At 41.7% G+C, this 21,398-nt stretch overlaps 1 protein-coding gene across 2 annotated transcripts in view; it reads right to left on the bottom strand.

The window, feature by feature from the left end:
• Positions 1–426: 426 nt before the first annotated feature.
• LOC148027494 (uncharacterized) overlaps positions 427–21,398 on the bottom strand; it is a 59,123-nt gene continuing 38,151 nt past the window's right edge. The window contains exons 2-9 of one of the 2 annotated variants that reach the window (XM_087688900.1): positions 2,926–3,015; positions 2,370–2,483; positions 2,160–2,291; positions 1,946–2,044; positions 1,752–1,847; positions 1,561–1,673; positions 1,172–1,457; positions 427–1,049 (exon numbers count right to left, since the gene is read on the bottom strand). In XM_087688900.1, coding sequence (XP_087545026.1) covers positions 945–1,049; positions 1,172–1,457; positions 1,561–1,673; positions 1,752–1,847; positions 1,946–2,044; positions 2,160–2,291; positions 2,370–2,483; positions 2,926–3,015 — 1,035 coding nt within the window. In that variant the 3' untranslated portion in view covers positions 427–944. Of the gene's footprint in view, positions 1,050–1,171; positions 1,458–1,560; positions 1,674–1,751; positions 1,848–1,945; positions 2,045–2,159; positions 2,292–2,369; positions 2,484–2,925; positions 3,016–21,398 lie in introns of those variants that run through there. The other variant, XM_087688901.1, reaches the window with a different exon arrangement.

Genomic DNA, 21,398 nt, shown 5'->3' with positions numbered 1-21,398 from the left:
TTCTCTCTCTCTCTTCTCTCTGCGTTCACTCTCTCTCTCAGTCTTGGTCGCACGCTTTCGCATCGCTGCACTCTGACACCATCCCCCCCGAACAAAAGGAAAAAGTGTGTGTGGGTTTAGGGGGGCATGGGGTGCAGGTGATTTGGGTGTCCTCGTTCAACTGATTCTCCTAACCAGGGGAAAGCATATGAGTTTACAAGTATCAAGCATTGCTTTCTATCAAATATATAGGACGAAGTTTACTGAGTGTAGACAAATTAAGTAAATTGAAGTATACTTTTCGATATACAAAAGTAAATGAAAACAAAAAATCAAATATAAACTGGATAATTGAAATAATTGAAAATTCGGCCTTGGCCTCTGTATTAGATCCGGTACTAAACCTAGCATCAATTTGATTTGAATAAACATAAGAGGTGGACAAAAGACCATAACCATTTTTGAAACATTTTTTATATATTTGGGAGGAAAGAAACCTCAAAATTTTCACAGAAATGAAACAAAGATTTTGAAGGGTGCCAACTTTACAGTGAAGTAGGTAAATGGTCATGCTTAGTATTGTGGTCATGACACAAGGATCCCTTTCCAAACTTGAACTTGGAAATCAATGTTCAATTGCGTTGTGTGCTTGGTAAGTATATCATTGGAAATACATACAGTTCTGTGGACGTCTACATTCATTATTGGCTGAGGAGCAACACTTCATATAAAAACTCAGTCCACATTCTTGTTTGGAATGCAGACACCCATAGTACCCAGAAAAATGCCTAGTTCTCAACTTCTCCACAAACCTTGATTTTATGAAAGAGGCCTAGTTCTCCCTTGAAGCTTGATTTATAGACCCTGAGCTCTGTCCTTCACTTCTGGATCTACTCAGGAAGATCAGAATTCGCCTTTTCAACAGTAGGTTTCTAACAACAAATTGTAGTAAAAGTACACCAATCTCATCCGGCCTCCCTACTGTTAGTTGGGCCTTTCTGAGCACTCTCTGGCTTTTGTTTTATCTGCTTGTTAACAGTGCCAATGTCTGTTTTTCCACGTTCCTGCAACTGAGTGACATTGAAGATATAAGATACACTCGGTCAGCATAAAATCAAAAGATTTGTCCCACCCTCGAGCAATAGAGTTTAAATAACCATAATACTAATGCTTGCCAAATCAAAATGCCTACCGGCATAATGGATGATATGGCCGACTCAAGTGCAGCAAAATCAATTTGTAGCCTCGATATACTTCCAGATAAGAAAGTGTTTTCATTGCAAACTCTCTCTACTTGTTGCGCCGTTGACAGCTCAAAGGGCTTATCCATACCCGGAATTTCTCCACCCCAGCGAGGTCTTGGAGTGAGGAGACATGTCTCAGCTTCAAACGTGCTGATTTGGGCTTGGACTGCAGATATCTTATCCAACAGCTCCAATATTTCTGCTTTTGCAGCTATCAGATCAGCCTTTGGAGCACTTACAAAGATAAAAACCACCACGCACATTTTCCATGAGATTCTTCTGGTGTATGATACATGAAAACAAAATCGGATGAAAATGTGGAAGAGCTACCAAGTACCTTTCAGCAAACTCACACTGTGAAGAATGAAGAAATGCCTGAGTACGTTGAAATTCATGAACCAGTTGCATGTAGAGTGCCTTAAGCTTCTCATAGTCTTCAATTTCGCTAGCCTTTACAAGAGAGAGACAAGTCAAACTATGGAGGCAGATAGGTGCTTACGATATTAATTTACAGCAGAAAATCTGCACCTTAGCAGCCTCAGCAAGTTGGGCGCATCGCACTTCCTTCCTGATATCCTTCAGCTCACTCTTTATTGTTTTTATTTTCGTATGCAATCCATTTACCTTCAATATCCCTGACAAATCAACTATAAATACAAATGCATGCCCATAATGTAGCCGCTTCAAAAACATTCATAACTTGACCAAATCTTGGATCATACCTTTTCTTTCTCAGAATTTAAGACCTGAACAGCTGATGAGATCTTTCGTTTTAAGTCATCACTGGCTGACTCTGCCTTTGCTAGCTCGTCTCGCAATTCCTGCGTAAGAAGATTTTGGAAACTCAGTTGGCAACCTACAGTTATAACTTCTGGTATATTTACACCTTGACCATTCATCTACTACATTCGATGAACAAAATGTTGAAGGGATAACCTGCAACTCTGCCCTTGCACTAATCAGGCCAGTTCGTTGAGCTAGTACACCAGCCTGCCAAGATGCATTTTCTGCTTCCATGTCAGCAATCTCTCTTTCTATTCGATGAACTAGCTCAAAGTATGTTTCCATCTGTATGGAAACAAGAAATGCTCAGAATTTCATCACATTAAACTTTAGAATAGCATACAGAAGGGCAGTGAAGAATACCTCGTTATTTGGAGATGTTTCAGAGCTACAATACAAAGAGCATCTAAGTGTATCACAGACATGGGAGAGCACACGTGAAAAAGGTAACTTTTTCTGGCAAAGATCCTCCAAAACCTGCAAAAGCAAGGTAGAAATGGATGATTCAGACAAATAAACACAAAACTGCCCAACAGAGTAAAAATCTTAGGAGTGTTGGTCCAACTACTAAAATGCAGCTGTGCCAGTACCACATGGTAAGACTGAGTCTCCTATCAATTCAATGCTGACAGCTCTGTATTCTTTTTTCCCCTATTGTGAAAGCCTTGTGCACCACCACTTGCATACCACACCTTCAGACTGCCAACAAGATCCATGGTAGTTCGAGAGAAAATCTACAATCCTAACAGCCCAATAACAAGTGCAATCTAGCCAAGAACTCACGTGACTGCAACTAACATTTCATGCTTATGAGTCCAAGTAGTAACCAAGTAGCCTATCACCCTAAAATAGTCCTCTTGTCAGCTTTTAACCCATATGAGGGAGATGAAATAATTCTCAAGATGTATGGAAAAAGTACCTGAAAACATCCACGCGTCCTGTATGCATTAGGAAAGTCATTAATGACTAAACCTTTGCCACTGATGCAGAGTAATTCTTTGAGCTTGGCCTAGCAATACCAAAAAAGTCATTAGAGAAGTTGTTGCAAAACTCGGAAAGAGAAACTAGCTAGACCTATCTTCTGATGAGAAATTAGATCGCTAGGAACAGGTTGAAGTTTATAATGTTGCAACTTCCTTCAAGCATGTTACATTATACAAATGAGATTGTGTAATGAAGCATAGGACTGGGGGGTATATAAGGTTGTGTGAAACACATATCCATTATCTTTTTGCCATTAATCAAATATTTCTCTTGAGACTTCCTTGTGTGGACCTCCCACCATAGCTAAGGGGTGAGTACCTTGCTCCACCATTGCAAGGGGTGAGTTCCTTGCTGCCATTACCAATTTCCTTGGCATATTGCTTCAAATTAATAATTAGATCATAGGCTATGATAATCTTGATCATGGCTTCCATAAATTTCTTGAGTCTATTTTGTATTTTTTTGGCTATGGAGTCTAGCTCTTTTACATTGGTATCAGAGCTTAAATTTTGATCTTGTTAGAGAGTCCCTTTTCATGTCAGCATTTAGTTGCAGTCATTGAGCAAGGAATTCCAGTTAGATCTTGGTCATAGGGTGTGGTCACATCATAACTATGGCTAGACAAGCTTCACCATTCTTAACCATCATCATTTTGGAGACTACTAACAAGGTTGTGGAAGAAATAGTGGTCAAGATGCTATTTTAGCAGGCCGTGATCTTTCAAGAGACTAATTTTGGTGTAACCTAGACAAAATGGCACTTGTTGAGTTTGGAGGAGACTAGAAACCTAGTTACTTTTCAAGAAACCCTTACTTTCCTCTTCTTCAAGGTCCTTCAATCTCCATGGAACTTCAGGTTTCATATCCTTAACCATGAACCTTTCATTGTCAAAGACCTCTTGAGCATTCTTCTTGACATCATTTGAAGCACTTTGAGCACCGATCAAAGGGAGTTTAGGCAGCTAACATGGCAGGGATGGGCTGCAAAAATTGCGTCGTCTACTATGATGAATCATCTCTTTCATCAACATGATTTGATTGTCGATTGATTTGTGGTATCACAAGACTCCAAATTTTTTGATAGACCAAAGGTAAGCTTAGTTAAGCATCAATGAAGGTTTTCTCCAACCTTTATACAAGATTGTCCCCATCCTATTGTTGTATTACACAGGCCAGCAGTCTTACATCTTCATTAAAGCTTGCCTAGAGCTTGAATAAACTTTCTAATCAGTCTACATCTCTCCTACTGAAGCATCAGACAAGATTCCTTTTCTTGAGCTTTCATGGAGCTTCAGAACCCTAGACATGGAGTTAAAGAACAGCAAGCTTTCTTTGGTCTAATTTTGGTCATTTGAAAGGGCTTTTGGCTCAATCTCCTCTCCTGGATATCCTCTTGAAGCTTCAGCATTCATCAATGGTCCAAGATTGAGGCATTGTTTTCTATCATTTGAAGTTCTTCTCAAATTTTACTACGGTAAAACAAGGCAGCAAGTCTTCTTGACCAAATTCTTGAAGATTGGAAGGGACTTTTGGCATATCCATGCTCCTGAGATTGAGCCTCTGCCTCAGCATCAAACACTCTATCAACATTGGACCATATCATCAAGATTTGGTGTGCTCTTTCTTTCTTGACATCTTAGACAATAGGGTACCATGAGTTCCCTATAAAATCTTGATGAGTTTTACACGTCACTATTTGTGTCTTTGTGTTTCTATCATGGTCGTCCACTTTGTGTTTCCTCAGTGCAAACTTTGGCAGTTTCTTCACATGGTATCAAAGTTGGTGCTCTTGTAAAGAATATCCTGCGGATATTGTGGAGTGCCAGGTTTTGTGCAAGGCATACAAACGACTCATAACCAAATCACAATGCCTTAGTCACCTTCTGCTTGAGACCCCATGATGTCTAATCATGGCTTCTCCATTACTGGAGACCTTGAGGAGGCATTATGGACTCAACGAGGAAGACAACACCCCACCTTTGCCTTCACCTTCTTGGTTTTCTCCTATTCCAAATTTCAATCTCAGGACAAAGGATTTTGAAGAGTACTTATGCATCACGTATAGTCAATCTTACACCAAACCAGTTGGTAAGGTTAGTTATCTCCCTGATCATGGAGGACATACAACATTTGAGACAGTGGACAACCCACCTTCTTCATTTCAGCCAAGCCCAGTGTCAAGTTCGTACAACCCCTTTGAGTCGCATGAATCAAAACCCTCTCCTATTTCTCCTATTGTGTAGGATCCTAATAATTTTTTGTATGTAAACATCAATAGAGGGGGCTCTCGAAGTAGGCATCCTTCATCACACATATCTACATATTCTATTTCATCTAAGAATGTAAGCCACTCTTCTCAAATCCCTCGTATCCCACCCACCTCTTCCAGCCCACAGCTCAATTTTGTCACTTCTTCACTCCAAAACCTTGGATTACACTCCACATCTGCATCCTCCACATTGGGACTTGGAACCTCCGTTTCCACTCCTAACACATTCTCATTGTCCGTTCCATACTCATACTTTCCTACCCCTTCACATCACGGTACATCGTTCAGGGGAATGCCACCCTTTAACACTGTATCCTCCACTTACCCTCAAGCCACTTTGCACCATGGGGCAAAGTCACAAGGCATTCCACCCTTTACTACAGTCCCCTCCACCTTTCTGTTAGTGATCACATCATTTTCCATTGGGACAGCTGTGATGGGCATCCCCCTCACTACTCCTAGTCACCTATCTCCTTTGACCTCTCAAACACAGGGATTTCCATCCTCTGCTTATGATATGTCATCTCACACTTCATGGGTCACTCCTATGCAAGGGTTCCCATACTCTGCTCCATGTGTCCCTATCCCTCCACCATAGGCTCGTGCAGTTACCATGCCCATACCCAGTCAACCCATACCCACATTTGGATCCACTATGCACACTTCTCGTATGCATGGTGGGCACTCTGGGATTACTTCGCTAGTGTACTCCACTCCCCCATCCTATCTCCCATATACACCCTACCCCCATTACACACCTCATCCATCTCTTAGCACTACCACTCCTATTGCAATGGCCAAGACCACCTTCATGGATAAGACTCGTTTTAACGGGTCGAATTTCACCACTTGGTCGAACTTCATGCAACAAGTGCTTGAATCTTAGGGACTTTGGAACCTCATCGTTGGTCTAGAACCTATGCCAGACCCTCGATTAGCTCACCCTAATCTCATCCGTCAATGGAGAGCCCACAATGCCACAACCAATGTTGAGTTAATGCAAGGGTTACTTCTTGAGTTCCACTCTCAATTACAACATTTTTTCCTCTAATCTAAGTGTAAGAGTCATCTCATTGACCACTACGTGGGGCGAGATTGCACATGTATCAATCTCGATTTTGAGCTTCAAGAGTTTTCCATTAAGGGGATGATCTGAAAGTCAAGTTGGCCAAATCTCAATGATTACCTACTGAGTTTGCCACTACTGGCTCCCCGAAGTCAGACGACAATCAAGTCACATTCTTCTTGAACAAGTTGCCCAACAAATACTTCCATTTTATCCAGCACATTACCTCACTACCTAGATTGCCGACCTTCTATGAGTTTTTAGTGGCAATTCTTGTCTTACGTACAGCTGCACAATGAAGTCCACAAAAAGGCCTCTACACAGCCTTACTCTATGCAAAGGGGATTGATTGTCTTTTCTTCAAGAGGGAAAACCAACAATGGCAAGAACTCGCAAGATGCGAAGGCAAGCCAATAAAAGGGTGATGCCTCTTGCTTAGACGAAACCAAAGAAATAGAATCCATCTGGGAATAACTTCCTAAAAAAAATAGGCTTTACACACACTGCTATAGGTCGAGCCATGTGGACGAGAAGTATCATACCAAGGCCCATGGTCTTCCCTCTAAAAAACCATAGCAGACTCCTACAAATTGCCTCCACTCCGACTGCCCAATCCAGTGGGGCTATGCCTCCCACTATTGCACCATCTACTCTATCTACCCCAATGGCTTCTTGACATGTGGCAAACGGACAGCCTCAACAGCCTATATCTTTCACTACTCCTGAAGTTTTAGCTAATTGATCTGAGAGTCAAAGTACTCGATGCACCACTAGCAATGAGCCAAGGCTACTCAAAGTAAGAGACAATCAAAGAAGGACCCTCCACCTAATAAATGTGTAGAAACACTGACTCAGTGGAAATAGCAGGTGACGAAGTAGAGGTAGACGAAGGCTCCGATGTAGATCCACCCTTCGCTCCCGGATAAAGGTGAGGGTATGTCCTCCAACACTTCTCCTCAAGGTGCAAGGTCTTTCCACAATGAGAACATATGGAATATCCTCTACACTTCCCAACAAAATCTATATCGGAGTCGAAAGATGACTCCAACTTCTTCCTCTTTCCTTTTCTCTGCTCGGATTTTCCTACACCTATAGATAAAACTCCATAAGCACGGCCATGTGCACAAGCTCCACAATAAACTTGTGAGAGGTGAGAGAATGCAGAGAGTTCAAAGCTCAGTAGAAGCTGAGAGTACAATTGACAGTGAAGAGAGTGTGTGAGAGTAAATACAACTCCCAATTCAATAATCAAGAATGTAAGTTGCAAGTACAAAGTAAAACCCTTAAACCTTAGGGTTGCTAAAGTGTGTTCAAAAGGTGCAAAACACGATAAGTGTCCAAATTGTGTAACATAGGCACATAAAATAATTGAGAATAAATCTAGGAAAAAAAACCTCTTGTAAGGAGAGTAAAAAGTGCCCTAGTGTCCTGTTGAGGACCACCGACACTCCTCTATGAGCGTAAGCGTGAGTTAAACCCAACAACCCCCCCCTGGAGTGAAGAGTGATCAATATACAAGGATCATCCACCAAAGGAGATCGAATTTAAAGCATTGAATAATGCTTCAAATTTGTCATGAGAAAGAGCTTTGGTAAAAATATATGTCACATTATTGGTGGTAGGACACTAGACAAGGCTACTATCTTCTACATGTAGCCTCTCTCTGACAAAGTGATAGTGGATCTCTATGTGTTTCTTGCATGCATGAAACACTATGTTTTGTGCCACTGCAATGGCACTTCGACTGTCAATAAACAAAGGAGTAGGCTCCGTGACAAATACATCTAAATCAGCCAACAAACGTCTCAGCCATACACATTCAACTGTGGTGGTGAAAATTGCATTGTATTCAGCTTCACATGACAATGTGACAACAGTGGATTATTTCTTGCTAAGCCAAGAGATGCAAGATGAGCCAAGAAAGAAACAATTACCACTAGTAGAGTGATGAGAATCAAAATCACCAGCCCAATCTGAATCACTATAAGCATGTTGCAATGGACCCCCCTTGGCATAACACAATCTAAGAGTCCTAGCACCTTGCAAGTAACGAAAAACATGCTTTACAGCTTGCCAATGTGACATGCGTGGGTAGTGCATATATCTGCTCAGGGCTGAAACTGCAAATTGAATGTCTGGCCTTGTGTTGCATAAGTAAATGAGACATCCAACTGCTAGAGTATATGTATGGATATCAAACAAATCATTGTCATCATACAAGGACAACTTGAGTCCAATCTCCATTGGTATACAAACTGGCTTGCAATCCTCTAAGCCAAATCTCTCAAGAAGTCTAGCAATGTATCTAGATTGTGACAATCCAATGTCTCTAGCATCATGAATGAACTAAATGCCCAAATAATAGTGCAAAGGCCCTAAGTCTGACATCTCAAAAGTTTGCTGCAACTATGAGCAAAAGATCATCAACATAAAGGCATATGAATAGCAAGGATCCCCGCTCTTTACATACATAAAGTTTAGACTTTGATGAGCTGTTAATGAACCCTTGGCTGAGTAAAAAGGCATCAATTTTTGCATGCCAAGCTTGGGGAGCTTGCTTCAAACCATACAAAGCCTTTTTCAGCTTGCATACCAAGTATTTAATATCAAGATGGTTCACAATCCAACCATAATGGGCAGCCAAAGCAACCATAGATCGAATGGTAGTCATGCAGGATGTAGGAGCAAATGTCTCCTCACAGTCAATGCCTTTCTTTTTAGCATAGCCTTTGGCCACAAGCCTGGCCTTATATTTGTTAATGGATCCATCTACATTCCTTTTCAGCTAATAGACCTAATTTGTACCAATGGCTTTCTTCCCAATATACAAGGTCACTAAATCCCATGTTTGATTCTTTATGATAGAATCAAACTCAACTTAAATTACTACCATCCAATGCACACTATGTTGTGCATCCTGAAAACATTCAGGCTCATCATCAAGTGTTTGTGCTGCCATAACAAACTCCATTGTATCTGCACCATCATGCAAATGAGCTTGTCTTCTAGTACGACCAGCAATAGGAGCATCCAAACGACTATATTTTATAGTTTGCAAGTACCATCTAGGCATTTACCTAGCTTCCTGACTATGTTCAAGCTCCTGCTAAACTTCAAATTCAGCATCTTCCTGAATATCCAGATCAGCCATAGGCTGATTTTTTGCATTACTCAATGAGGCAGCTGGCTGAACATTATGTTCACTTGTTGAAGCTTCAATTGTATCACCAAAAGAAATGGGCAGCAACCCTTCAAATACATCATTGGCAACTTCATATGTATCAAAACCAACAAGGGATAATTTTCATCAAAAACCACATCCCTACTAACAAATACCTTCTTAGAGACAGGATCAAACAATCTATATCCTTTGCTCTCACTGCTATACCCCACAAAAATGCACTTAACAGCCTTGTTGTCCAACTTCTTTCTTAGTAACTTGGGAATGTGAGCATATGCAAGACAACCAAAAGTACGAAAATGTCCAACATAAGGTTTCCAGCTATCCCAAGCCTCAAAAGGCATGACGTTCTTTAATGCCTTGGTAGAGCACCTGTTCAAAATATGGCAAGCACACATAATTGCTTCCGTTCAAAAACTATGTGTCAAACTCTTTGCTTTCAACATACATCTAGCCATCTCCATGAGTGACTGATTCTTCCTTTTTGCAACCCCATTTTGCTGTGGAGTATAAGCAGTAGTGTACTGATGGACAATGCCTTTCTACTTCAAAAGAGTATTCAGTATGAAAGACGTGTATTCCCCCCCTTGGTCCAAACGGAGAGTCTTAATCCTGCAACCAGATTTGATTTTCAGCAAGTGCTATAAAAGCCAAAAATGCATCATACACCTTTGACTTTTTCATCAAAGAGTAGACTCAACAAAAACGAGTAAAGTCATCAATGAAAGTGACAAAAAAGTAACTGCCACCCAATGGCTTTGTCTACATAGGGCCACATACATCCAAATGCACAATCTATAATCTGGCAGTTGCTCTAAAAGCAACATCACGAGGAAATGAAAAATTATGCATTTTTTCCAAAATGCATCCCTCACATATATGCTCACGAGGTCTCTCCAAGAGAGGTAAGTCATTAATAAGCATCTATGTACGATGCATAAGCATCAAGCTTTCATAGTTAACATGCCCCATGCAAGCATGCCATAACTCTACCTGTGACATAGCAAAAATAAGAGTAGATGCTAGATAGACCGACTAATCAACTGAATAAGCATCCAACTCATATAGTCCATGACATAAAGTGCCAGTCAAAACCAAAGTCATGTGTTCTTTATCTCTCACTATACATCGGTCATCATCAAATATGACTTGTAGACCACACTTTACCAAAGAAGAAATAGACAACAAATTCTTCTTTATACTTGGTATAAATAATGCATCCTGCAAACGCAACATAGAGCCATCAATGGTTGTCAACACAATCTCCCCAATATCTCTAACAGGGTATGATGCATTGTTGGCACACTGCACAGACTTGCCAACAGGAGCTACAATAACGGAGGAAAACAAATCCCTACGGGATGTGATATGCCTAGAAGCACAATTATCAAATAACCAAGTGCTCACATTCTCAATAGAGCTAAATGCTCTATCAGCCCAAGAAGAGTCATAATTGCAAGTGTAGAAACAATAGTCATGGTTTGCAACAAAAGACATAAACTCAGTAGCAGTAGAAGGTGCATCAGAAATAGACATCCCTGATACCTTGGCTATGCACTTCCTACATTCTGTGATGTAGTGACCAAGCTTCTTGCAATAGTGGCACTTTCCCTTCTTGGCCTGTGTGCCCCCCTGTTTCTTGCTACTCTGTGAAGTACCTAAAGTCCCAAAGCTCTACCAAGCATTTTTAGCTTGGCTGCCCTTGTCCTTCCCTTTTGGTATTCCAATGGGATTCTCCCAATCTCTTTCAGTATTCCAACTTCTCTTGCTGTCCAAAATGACCAGCAAGTCTTCAATCTGATTTGCCCCTTGATCCGAGCAATCAATTGGCCTTCATCCGCTTTGATGGAGATGAAAAATGCCCCAAATTCATTTATTTGCTAGTCCCTCCACTTGAATTTGACTAAAAACAACTTCAGCCTTGTTGAATCCAAGTCTTGGAGCTTCCAATTTCTGGCACGCTTCCCGAGGTTGTTGCTAAACCCTAATTTCTATTGCACATTAGGGTTTTACAACAGAGAAATCTAAAATTTCTTAGCCTCTGGTGATCTCAATGCTATAATCTTTGAAGCAAGATTATAGAATGATTGAGAGATTAAAGAGAATGCAAAGGAGAGAGAAAATTCAGACTTTCTTTGTGAAGAATTGAAGAAAATCTGTCATTTACTACTGTTGCATTGTCTCGACAGCTTATAGATGCAAAAAACTAAAGAAAATCAGGTATTTACTGATGTTGCCTTGTCTCAACAGCCTATAGATGCTGTCATCTACTATTGATTGGTCTTCTCCTGCCCTTGGCTACCTCAGAAGTTCCTCCAATGGCTGCAAATCAGACCAACAACATCTCCTCTCTCTCTCTTGCAGGCTGAATCCACTAAAATGACTCTCTCCAGCCTCTAAAGACGTTTTTCAATCTTGCATGGGCATTTTTGACAAGTGACAACCTTCCCAAATAATTTTTCCAACATTATCCATAATTAAATATTAATTTTCAGTCTTTAAATACTGAAAATTAATCTAATAATTATTTCGGCGCCCTGAAAAATAATCTGACTGGCCAATAATTAAATTGACTAGGCAACTTCTATTCCCGAGTGTCGTTACGCCATCTTTGTCCAGTAGATTAGCATTAGATACCATTAAACGCTACTTCTTTAGTATCACCAAACAACTGATACTTATGGCCAAATGAATGACCTAGGCCAACTTTTGCCTTTGGCATCCCGTGATTTCCTGGAGTCTTGGGCTTGTAAATTTATTCTAACCCTAGTTACACCTCACATGTGCAACATTTACTTAACTATGTGATTAAAAATTAATCCATATGTTAAGTGAGGTTTCAAAAATACATGTTCTCATGACATCCCTCCCCCTTAAAATCTTTACCATAGTCCTCGATTGCACTGTCAAATGCATCAAAGCAAAATAGTGGATTGGAATTCCCACAAGGCATTATAGTTAACACAACATTGCGCATTGTTGCTCAACTATTCCATATGCCCAACACATGCTGAAAATTACCAGTCAATCATAACATAGCATAAGACTCTTAAAGAATCTTTAAAACATTGCTAGATAATCATGTGATATGTCTATTTCTCATGAGCTTAACTCATCTAGCAAAATCAAACCATAGCATAGCATAACCAAGCATAAAACATGGCTAAAATATCAATGGCATCATAACATATATTGTCCATGGAGCCAGATGTAAACCATTGAAAACTGAGTATAATCGAATCATAAACTGATCATTTGCTGATCTCAGAACTGATCACAAACTGATGCAAATGTGACCCCAAACTAATCACAAACTCATTGTAAAAATTGACCTATAATCAATGCAAAAATTGACGCAAAATTGATCTCAAAAATACCCATATATGGTTCTCAAGCTTATCAAAAAATGAGATGAAACTTATCTGAATTTTTATCTCAAAATTGGGACAAAATTCATGCCAATTTGATCATAAGCTGATGTAAAAGTATAGTTCCAGTGCCCGGGTGAAACTCATACTCATCTGCATACATCTCACAGTGACTAGTACACTAAGTAGTAATCTCATGGCAAATATACTATCAACACTATACCTTGGATGTATGTTAAATACATCCAAGATCCACTACATACGAGAGCTGTCCATAACTGGAGGAGAAAAATTGCTACCTCCCCCTTGAGTATCAGGCGATACTCCGAACCCTTGCTCTGCTGAACCTGACGGAGCCCGAACTAAAGTCGGCTCTAACTGAAAGACATCTAGATAAAGCTGCAACAATTGAGAATGGTCTGTCAAGTCATCCTCTTCCATTCATTTGGCATCCATTGGTGAATAATTTTGAGATTTCACCAAGTATCTCCTCTAAACTTTACCTTTGACATTTCTTTCCTTATGTGCCAAAATTTGCTCAGGACCTTAGGTTGAATTTCAGCAGACATATCCTCTAGCACATCAGCATGAAAAAGCCTCAACAAACTGACATGAAAGGCATTGTGTATCCGCCAATGTGGAGGTAATTTCAGCCGATATGCCACATCACTGATCTTCTCCAATACTTGGAAAGGCCCATAGTATCTCATACTCAACTTCAGATACAATCTTTCTCTTCCTTTTATCTTTTTCAACCTTGCCTTTTCAAAACGTAGTAATACATAATCACCCTCTACGAACTGTAAAGCACATCTGTGGTGATCAGTTGCCCTCTTTTACTTTTCTTGGGATCTCTAAAGTGCATATTTTATCTTTGCATAGGCTACATCCAAGTTTTCCACATAATGATCAGCCTCAAAGATCTTATCCTTAGTTTGTAGAATAGATGGTACCTTCTTGCTACCCTCAATTTAATTATTGGCCAGTCAGATTATTTTTCAAGGCACCGAAATAATTATTAGATTAATTTTCAGTATTTATTTACTGAAAATTAATATTTAATTATGGATAATGCTGAAAAAACCATTTGGGAAGGTTGCCACTTGTCAAAAATGCCCATGCAGATTGAAAAACGTCTTTAGAGGCTGGAGAGAGGCATTTGAGTAGATTGAGCCTGCAAGAGAAAGGGAGGAGATACTGCTGGTCTAATTTGCAACCATTGGAGAAGCTTCTAAGGCAACCAAGGGTAGGAGAAAACCAATCAATAGCAGGTGATGGCATCTACAGGCTGTTGAGACAAGGCAGCAACAGTAAATGACTGATTTTTTTCAGTTATTTGCATCTGTAAGCTGTTGAGACAATGTAATAGCAGTAAATGACATATTTTCTTTAGTTTTTCACAAAGAAAGTCTGAATTTTCTCTCTCCTTTGCATTCTCACTCATCTCCCAACCTTTCTACAACCTTGCTCCAAAGATTACAGCATTGAGATCACCAGAGGCTAAGAAATTTCCAATTTCTTTGCTGTAAAACCCTAATCTGCAGAGTATAAATTAGAGGTAACAACCTTGAGAAGCATGCCAAAAATTGGAAGCTCCAAGACTTGGATTCAACAAGGCTGAAGTTGTTTTTACTCAAATTCAAGTGGAGGGACCAGCAAATCAATGAATTTGAGGCATTTTCCATCTCCATCAAAGCGAGTGAAAGGCAAATGATTGCCCGAATCAAAGGGCAAATCAAATTGAAGACTTGCTAGTCATTTTGGACAGCAAGGGAAGTTGGAATACCGAAAGGGATTGGGAGAATCCCATTGTACATCAACTTCTTCAATTAAGTTAAATAAATACCGAAAGGGGCGTCAATTTTGGGGCCAACAGGGTGTCCAATGTCCAAGATTATATCGTAAAGTGTGCATTTCAGTTTTCACATAAGCAACATTTGCTTAACCATGTGATTAAAAATTAATCCACATGTTAAGTGACGTTTCAAAAATACATATGCTCATGACAGCAACAATAAATTCAAAGTAGTAGAGATCAACTCTGCATACGAATAGTTTCATCTACATTCATAAGCTGCTCACGTAAGTCCTGAATTTTAATAAGATATCCTACATAGAATCACCTTCATTCATCTTCACAGTCTCAAGCTCTTTCTTCAAGAAAGAGATGCCTGTCTCATTTTTTCTAGCAAACATCTGCTCAAAGGTCAACCATGCTTCTTGTGAAGAAGCTACAGACCAAATGTGTGGAATGATAGACCGCTAAACTGCCAATGCAATCAACGACAATGCATGAGCATGCCGTGTGTCCCAAGCCTTTTGTGCTACTGATCTCTGGGGAAGTGACCGAGCTAGAGCGGGCTGAGTAGGCCTTTGTCCACATCCTCCTGGAGGTGTAGCAGGAGCCAGAACTCCAAGGCGAACTTCTTTACCACCACTAACATAATCCCAAAGATTCTTTGCAATCAGCACATTTTTCATCATAAAAGACCATACAGAATAGTTGTTGCCATCCAACCTATCCTTCTTGGACACATAAGTGAATACATCACCTCCCTAATTGGCAATGGTAAATGTCACTAATCAAAGAGCAAAAGAGCAAAAGAGCAATACTTCAAGCTAGACCAATCGGAAATCTGAGAATTTTCAGAAATTACAGCAAACATCTTGCTGTAATTAGAAAATCTAATCACACTCTGTCAAAAACTGTCTAATGTGCACACTATCCAAGGTACAAACAATGCTCAACATCACTAAAAATGTAAAATCCCCAAAATTTCTTGTTCCAAAATGCACAAATTCAGTCTATTATAGACTGTCTCATTGATGTACGTTTGCCAATCTCTAAGTTGACATCAAAAGCCCCAAATTTCTAATTCAAAATTCACAAAATCTTTGCAATAATTGTGTCCCAGACACTTGCACAAATAGAGATATGCTGCCCAAGCACAAGTTCCTTTTACAAGATTAAATCTAAATAAAAAATTTAAAATTTTTCATTTTTCTTTTAAACCTCTAATTCGGGTGGCTGAGCTCGCAGCTCAGCTAGTGGCTTTGGCATTGGAGGTGACTTAAGGCGGACCTTCAGGAGCTGGTGGCGGTGCAAACCAGGTTGCAGGGGCAAGAGCCTTATAGGAGAGGCAAGGAGTTGGATTGGCGGGCTGGCGGAACACAAGACCAAGGCGGCCAAGCGGCATTGGCACTAAGGTGGCAGCACTAACAAAGGCGTTGCCTCGGGCAGGTGCACAAGGAACTGACAGGGGTCAGTCTCAAGTGGTGGGCATTGGTGGCATGCTTGTCAGACAAGCGGCGGGCAAGGAGACGAAGAGCTACCTTCGTGGTGGCACAAGCCAAAATGGCAAAGTAGAAAAATTGGCAACCGTTGGGCTAGCAGCAGGCCACTGCTAGAGGCGCTGTTCTTGAGTTGCTATCACTGCGAGTGGCGGCTCAACTAGTGGTGGCCTTGAGTTGGCCTCAAGCTCAGCTGCGCTCTGATACCAAATGTGAGAGGTGAGAGAATACATAAACATCAAAGGTCAGATGACAGTAAAGAGAGTGTGTGAGAGTGAAGACACAACTATTGATCCAATAATCAAAGAGTGTAAGGTGCAAGTACAAAGTACAACCCTTAAACCTTAGGGTTGCTAAAGTGTGTTCACACCCAAAAGGTGCAAAACACGATAAGTGCCCAAACTGTATAACATAGGTACATAAAATAAAAGAGAATAAATCTGGGGGGAAAAACCTCTCGTAAGGAGAGTAAAAAGTGCCCTAGTGTTCTACTAAGAATCACCAACACTCCTCTGTGAGCATAGGTGTGAGTCAAACCCAACAAAACTGACTTACTAAGACATGCATTCTCCTCAAGCACCAATGGAACTAGCTCTTTTCAAGTGAGAGTCTCCCAGCTTATGAGAAGTGACAAACTCATGTAGGACACATCATATGTCAATGACAAAGATGTGAGAGAAGTATCACAGTTAGGTCCTTTGAAGAAATGTCTGGACCAAGGAATGAAAACTCGTCCTAAATCTCCTCCATCCTAAGATGTGATCCCTCATCGTAGGGGAATTTGCGAGTGACAAAGAGCTATCGTAGCTTCAACTCAAGAGATAAGGGATGTTCAAATGTCTGGATATGGAAAAGAGATACCAATCTCCTCCAAATCTCTGTAGCGGTGCGAAGATGTCGAATATGCATGAGCACAAAATCTATACAACTCAAAAGAGAGAAGAGTGGGCTCCAACATTCAACCAATCCCATAAAGCTTCCGAATCCGTGATCACACCATCACGATATGGAGAGAGAGGGTAGAACCGGCACAAGCTCAAGAGACGCCATCAATGCAAATCGGAGACTAGAAGCCCCAAGAGAATATAACGGGAAATAGTAATAAGATGGCAGTCGGTCTAAATGATCCTGAACCACACAATTGTCCATAGCATATACGTCAGCCATAAATGTCCTTCAAGAAATACCTACAAGAAAACAAAGAAGATGCTGCCATAGGAATAAAGGTGACCAATAAGATGTATCCTTGGGATAATAGGAGTCCATCAGGCCACAATATTGAGGAAGACTGATTGGAGCAAGGTAGACAGGGAGTATCTAATGCCGAATGGAGCACACAATACCAATGCAGAGAAAAACAAGTTTTCAAGCTGTAATTGCAGCCAATCAAGGGGTTAGTAATGTACTAGAAGTATTTGGAAATGGTGTACCTCAATAAACGCAAATCTGCCCTGCTGCTACCTGAAAAAGAGACCGCCCAGTACTGAAAAGAAGTCGCCCTGGTCAAAAAGGACTAGCCAATTTGAAATGCAGCAGAGAAAGGATGTTGTCCACCTGTAAACAAGCCGCCCAACAGAGAACAGTGCTGCCCAGCTGAGAAGAGCTCCCGCCTAGTCTTAAAGGTTGCTGCCTTGTAGAAAGGAGACTGCCCAATAGCAAAACATAGTTTCAGGGGAGATTCCCTGCTGAAAATGCAAACAATGCAAGGTCTATTCTTGCAGCAAGTGTGCCGGGAGCTATCTGCACAAAAACGCAAGTAAATAGGGCCTGGTTCTGTAGCACATATGCCAAGGGCTGTCTGTAGACAACACACGTCTATTTTGGTGTCCCCCAACCAATAGAATGGTCGCCCAACTTGTTTGATGCCACCTAGGTGTAGTAATGGTACCATCCAACTTGGTAGAGGCCACCCAAGAGCAAAGTGCAAATCTCCCCTAGTAAATGCAGCCTAGAAAAGGGCTGGAAATAGGCCGCCCTGGCCTGTTCGACTCCAATCATAAGGTCTGCAGCACGTGGGGATGATGCTTGGCAAGTTTTGTCACAGACAACACACTCCTCTTCGAGATCTTCAGCTCCCATGCATCGATTTGATCAATAGCCTGTCTTGGGCCAGTCGGTCAGCTCCTGGGTGATAAATTTTCAGCAGAGACTCTTGCTGAATTGAAAATTGGAAATGGTGATTTCTTGCTACCCATAGAGAAGCAATGCTTTCAAGAGATGCTTGAGTGACATGGAAGGGGATTTGCTTTTTTCCCGCATGAGATTGGATGTGTAAATCCTGATATTGTTGCTCCTATGGTGATTTTTACTATTCCTCATATTCCATGGAATTTCCGACCTATTCCAGTGCCTAAAGCACACCTACCAAAGCTGATTGATTTATTGAATGAGAAAATCAAAATGGGAATTCTTGAGCCTTCATCTACACCATACTCAAACAGGTCGGCCCATTTTATGGGTAGGTTGGACATTATGGTACAGTCGGCCAGTTTTCGGCCAGTTGGCCAGTTTTGGGCCAGGTCGACCAGTTTGGAGGCTGGGGGGCTATATATAGCAGCCCCCCCATCAGTCCCTTACATTGTCTTGCAGATTTCAGCACACTCTCCCACTCTGGCATTGGTGCTGCCATTGCTTCCAGCCTGATCTGGTGTCCTCACTGACGCTCCAGGCTGCATGCAGGAACTGATCAGTCCACACCTTTGTATTCAGCATTCATTTCAGTCAGTGCAGATTTTCTTCCTTCATTTTCTACTTTCTCTCTCTTCCTCTGTGTTCATGTTTCTTCTTCCATTGCGCACTCTCACATGGTATCATCACCTAACTGAGAGCACAGAGGAGAGCTTTCAGAGAGAGACACCATCCCCTTTCTTCTACTGCTGCCATAACTTCACCATCAGCCAGGCGGCTCTTCCTGCAGGTTCCAACCTTTGCGTTTGCTGCAGGCGCCTTCTTTAGTCGCTGCCACGTCGCCATCTACCTCCTCCTAGTTGTGTTTTGCTGCAAGGAGGCCTTCTATCAGCTGGGCGACACTCCTCTTGGTGGCGTTTTGCTCTTCAGGTGGTTTTCTCCTCCTCTGGTGGCCCTCTTCTTGCAAGCAAACCCCCCCAGGCTGCGTTTTGGTGTCTAATGGCTTCTACATCAGCGTTTGCATCATCTCCAGTTGCGTTTACAGCTTTTGGTTCTTGGCAACCTCAGTTTCTTGCTGTTCACAGTCTGATCGATGGTTGGTGACCCTTCTGATGGTTATCCCTTGGCATCGGCAAACTTTGTTTGGTGTTTGCAGATTTGGAAGATGTCTTACCAGTTTTCAGGCTTCGATGACTCAAAGGATGAGCTTCTTTCTCATCATTCCTCTGAGCGGAGATGGGATTATCAGGAGTTTCGTGATCGACGACGGGAGGAGTCTCCTCATACCCGTCCTTCCTCAGTCCATGCATCTCAGAGGGTTCCATCTACCGTGAAGGTTCCATCGGCAAAGACTGCTTCAGATGTTCGTATCCCTTCCTTGATTCCCTCGATACAGGTGCCCATACTCCCTTCCTTTCCAAAGGAAGACAAGTTGGATGGCTCCAACTGTAAAAAATTACACGGCGCAGCGAACAGAATCTGAGAGAACAGAATCTGAGAAAGAGATAGAGAGTACACAACAGATAAGAGGAGAATCAGTAAATTCTTTAGCTCCAAACAACTGATACAAAGATGGCTCTATCCACCCGTGCACTTCCACTATGTGAAGCTTAGATGGCGATCTAGACAGAAGATAGGTGAAGAGCTTAAGGCTAGCTGGAACAACAACTCTGACTGGGTGAAAGATGAATGATAGATGGCTGTGAAGGGGTTTAGCTTTTATAGCCCACGAAGGCCGTTAGGTCGGCCTGACCGACCTACCATATGAGCCTCCACTAATCGGCCAGGAAATATTCCAGGGAATATTCCCTTTACCATCGGGCCGGGGGTGCTGCTGTTGGCCCCCTTGGGACCCCCCAGCCATGGGCCACTTCCGCAGCCCCTGGTCCCCAAAATAGGGGGCCCCTTTTAACTCCCTTACCCCGCAACTCGATGCAATGCGCCTCGAGTTGCTACCAGCTTAACCACTCTATCTAACCCAAAGATTAGACCCACAACGGTCACCTTTTTGCCATCCGGTCACATAGACTCATCTGATATACAAGTCAGGACTCAACCAATGTCTGGGCTCACATTTGGCTTCTCCTCATAATGGGGGCCTTACAACTTTGAGCACCATGGATCATTGGTGGCACCTAATGAGGATGGAGCATTGATCATATCTAACACCCCCCCTCAATGTCCACCCATAGGTGAACTATCTCCTGGGCCCAATACCGAGTCTCTGAAGATGAACTTGAAGCAGATCCTTCGTAAGTGCTTTGGAGAAGATATCTGCTCCATTCTCCTTTGTTGGACAGTAGACCAGTTCCACTATCCCATCCTCCATCAAATCACGCACATAGTGATACTGGATCTCTATATATTTGGTGCGTGCATGAAACACTGGATTTTTGGCAATGGCGATGCAACTCTGATTGTCACATCTCAGTACAATTGGTTCTTCATCCTGCACTCCCATATGCCATAGAATCCTTCTCAACCATGCTGCTTCACATGCAGCAAAACAAGCTGCCTTATACTCTGCTTCGGTAGATGACAATGCCACTGTTGGCTGCTTCTTACTAATCCAAGAGAAAATTCCTGAACCCAAAGAGAAACAATAACCAGAAACTAACTTCCTGGAATCACTGTCTCCTGTCCAATCTGAGTCACAGTTCCCCACAAGAGAACTTCCGAAACTGTATGTGATACCATAGTCAAGAGTTTCCTTCAAGTATCTGAGCACCCGCATCCCAGCCTTCCAATGACTCTCATGAGGTTTGTTTGAGAACCTGCTCAAAACACCAACAGCAAAACTGATATCTGGTCTAGTGTTACACAAGTAAATTAGATTGCCGACCAACCTCCTATACCTCCCAATGTCTGCTAGTACTGATGTATCCTCGACGGATAACTTTACATTCACCTCCATAGGTGTAGCTATCTCCTTGCACTCGGTCATGCCAAATGCCTTCAAGATCTCCCATGCATACTTCTTCTGAGAGATGAAGATCTTTCCTGGCTCTTGCCAGACTTCAATCCCCAAACAATAGTGCAGCAAGCCCAAGTTTGTCATTTCAAACTCAGAACTCAAAGCCTTTCGAGTTTGGTTGATCATATCTTCA

This window comes from Lygodium microphyllum, chromosome 12, assembly GCF_053477565.2.
Source record: "Lygodium microphyllum isolate KBCC chromosome 12, Lygodium_microphyllum_v1.1.10, whole genome shotgun sequence".
NCBI lineage: Eukaryota > Viridiplantae > Streptophyta > Polypodiopsida > Schizaeales > Lygodiaceae > Lygodium > Lygodium microphyllum.
The sequence above is the reverse complement of the archived record's forward strand: the minus strand, read 5'-3'. Positions and strand labels throughout refer to the sequence as shown.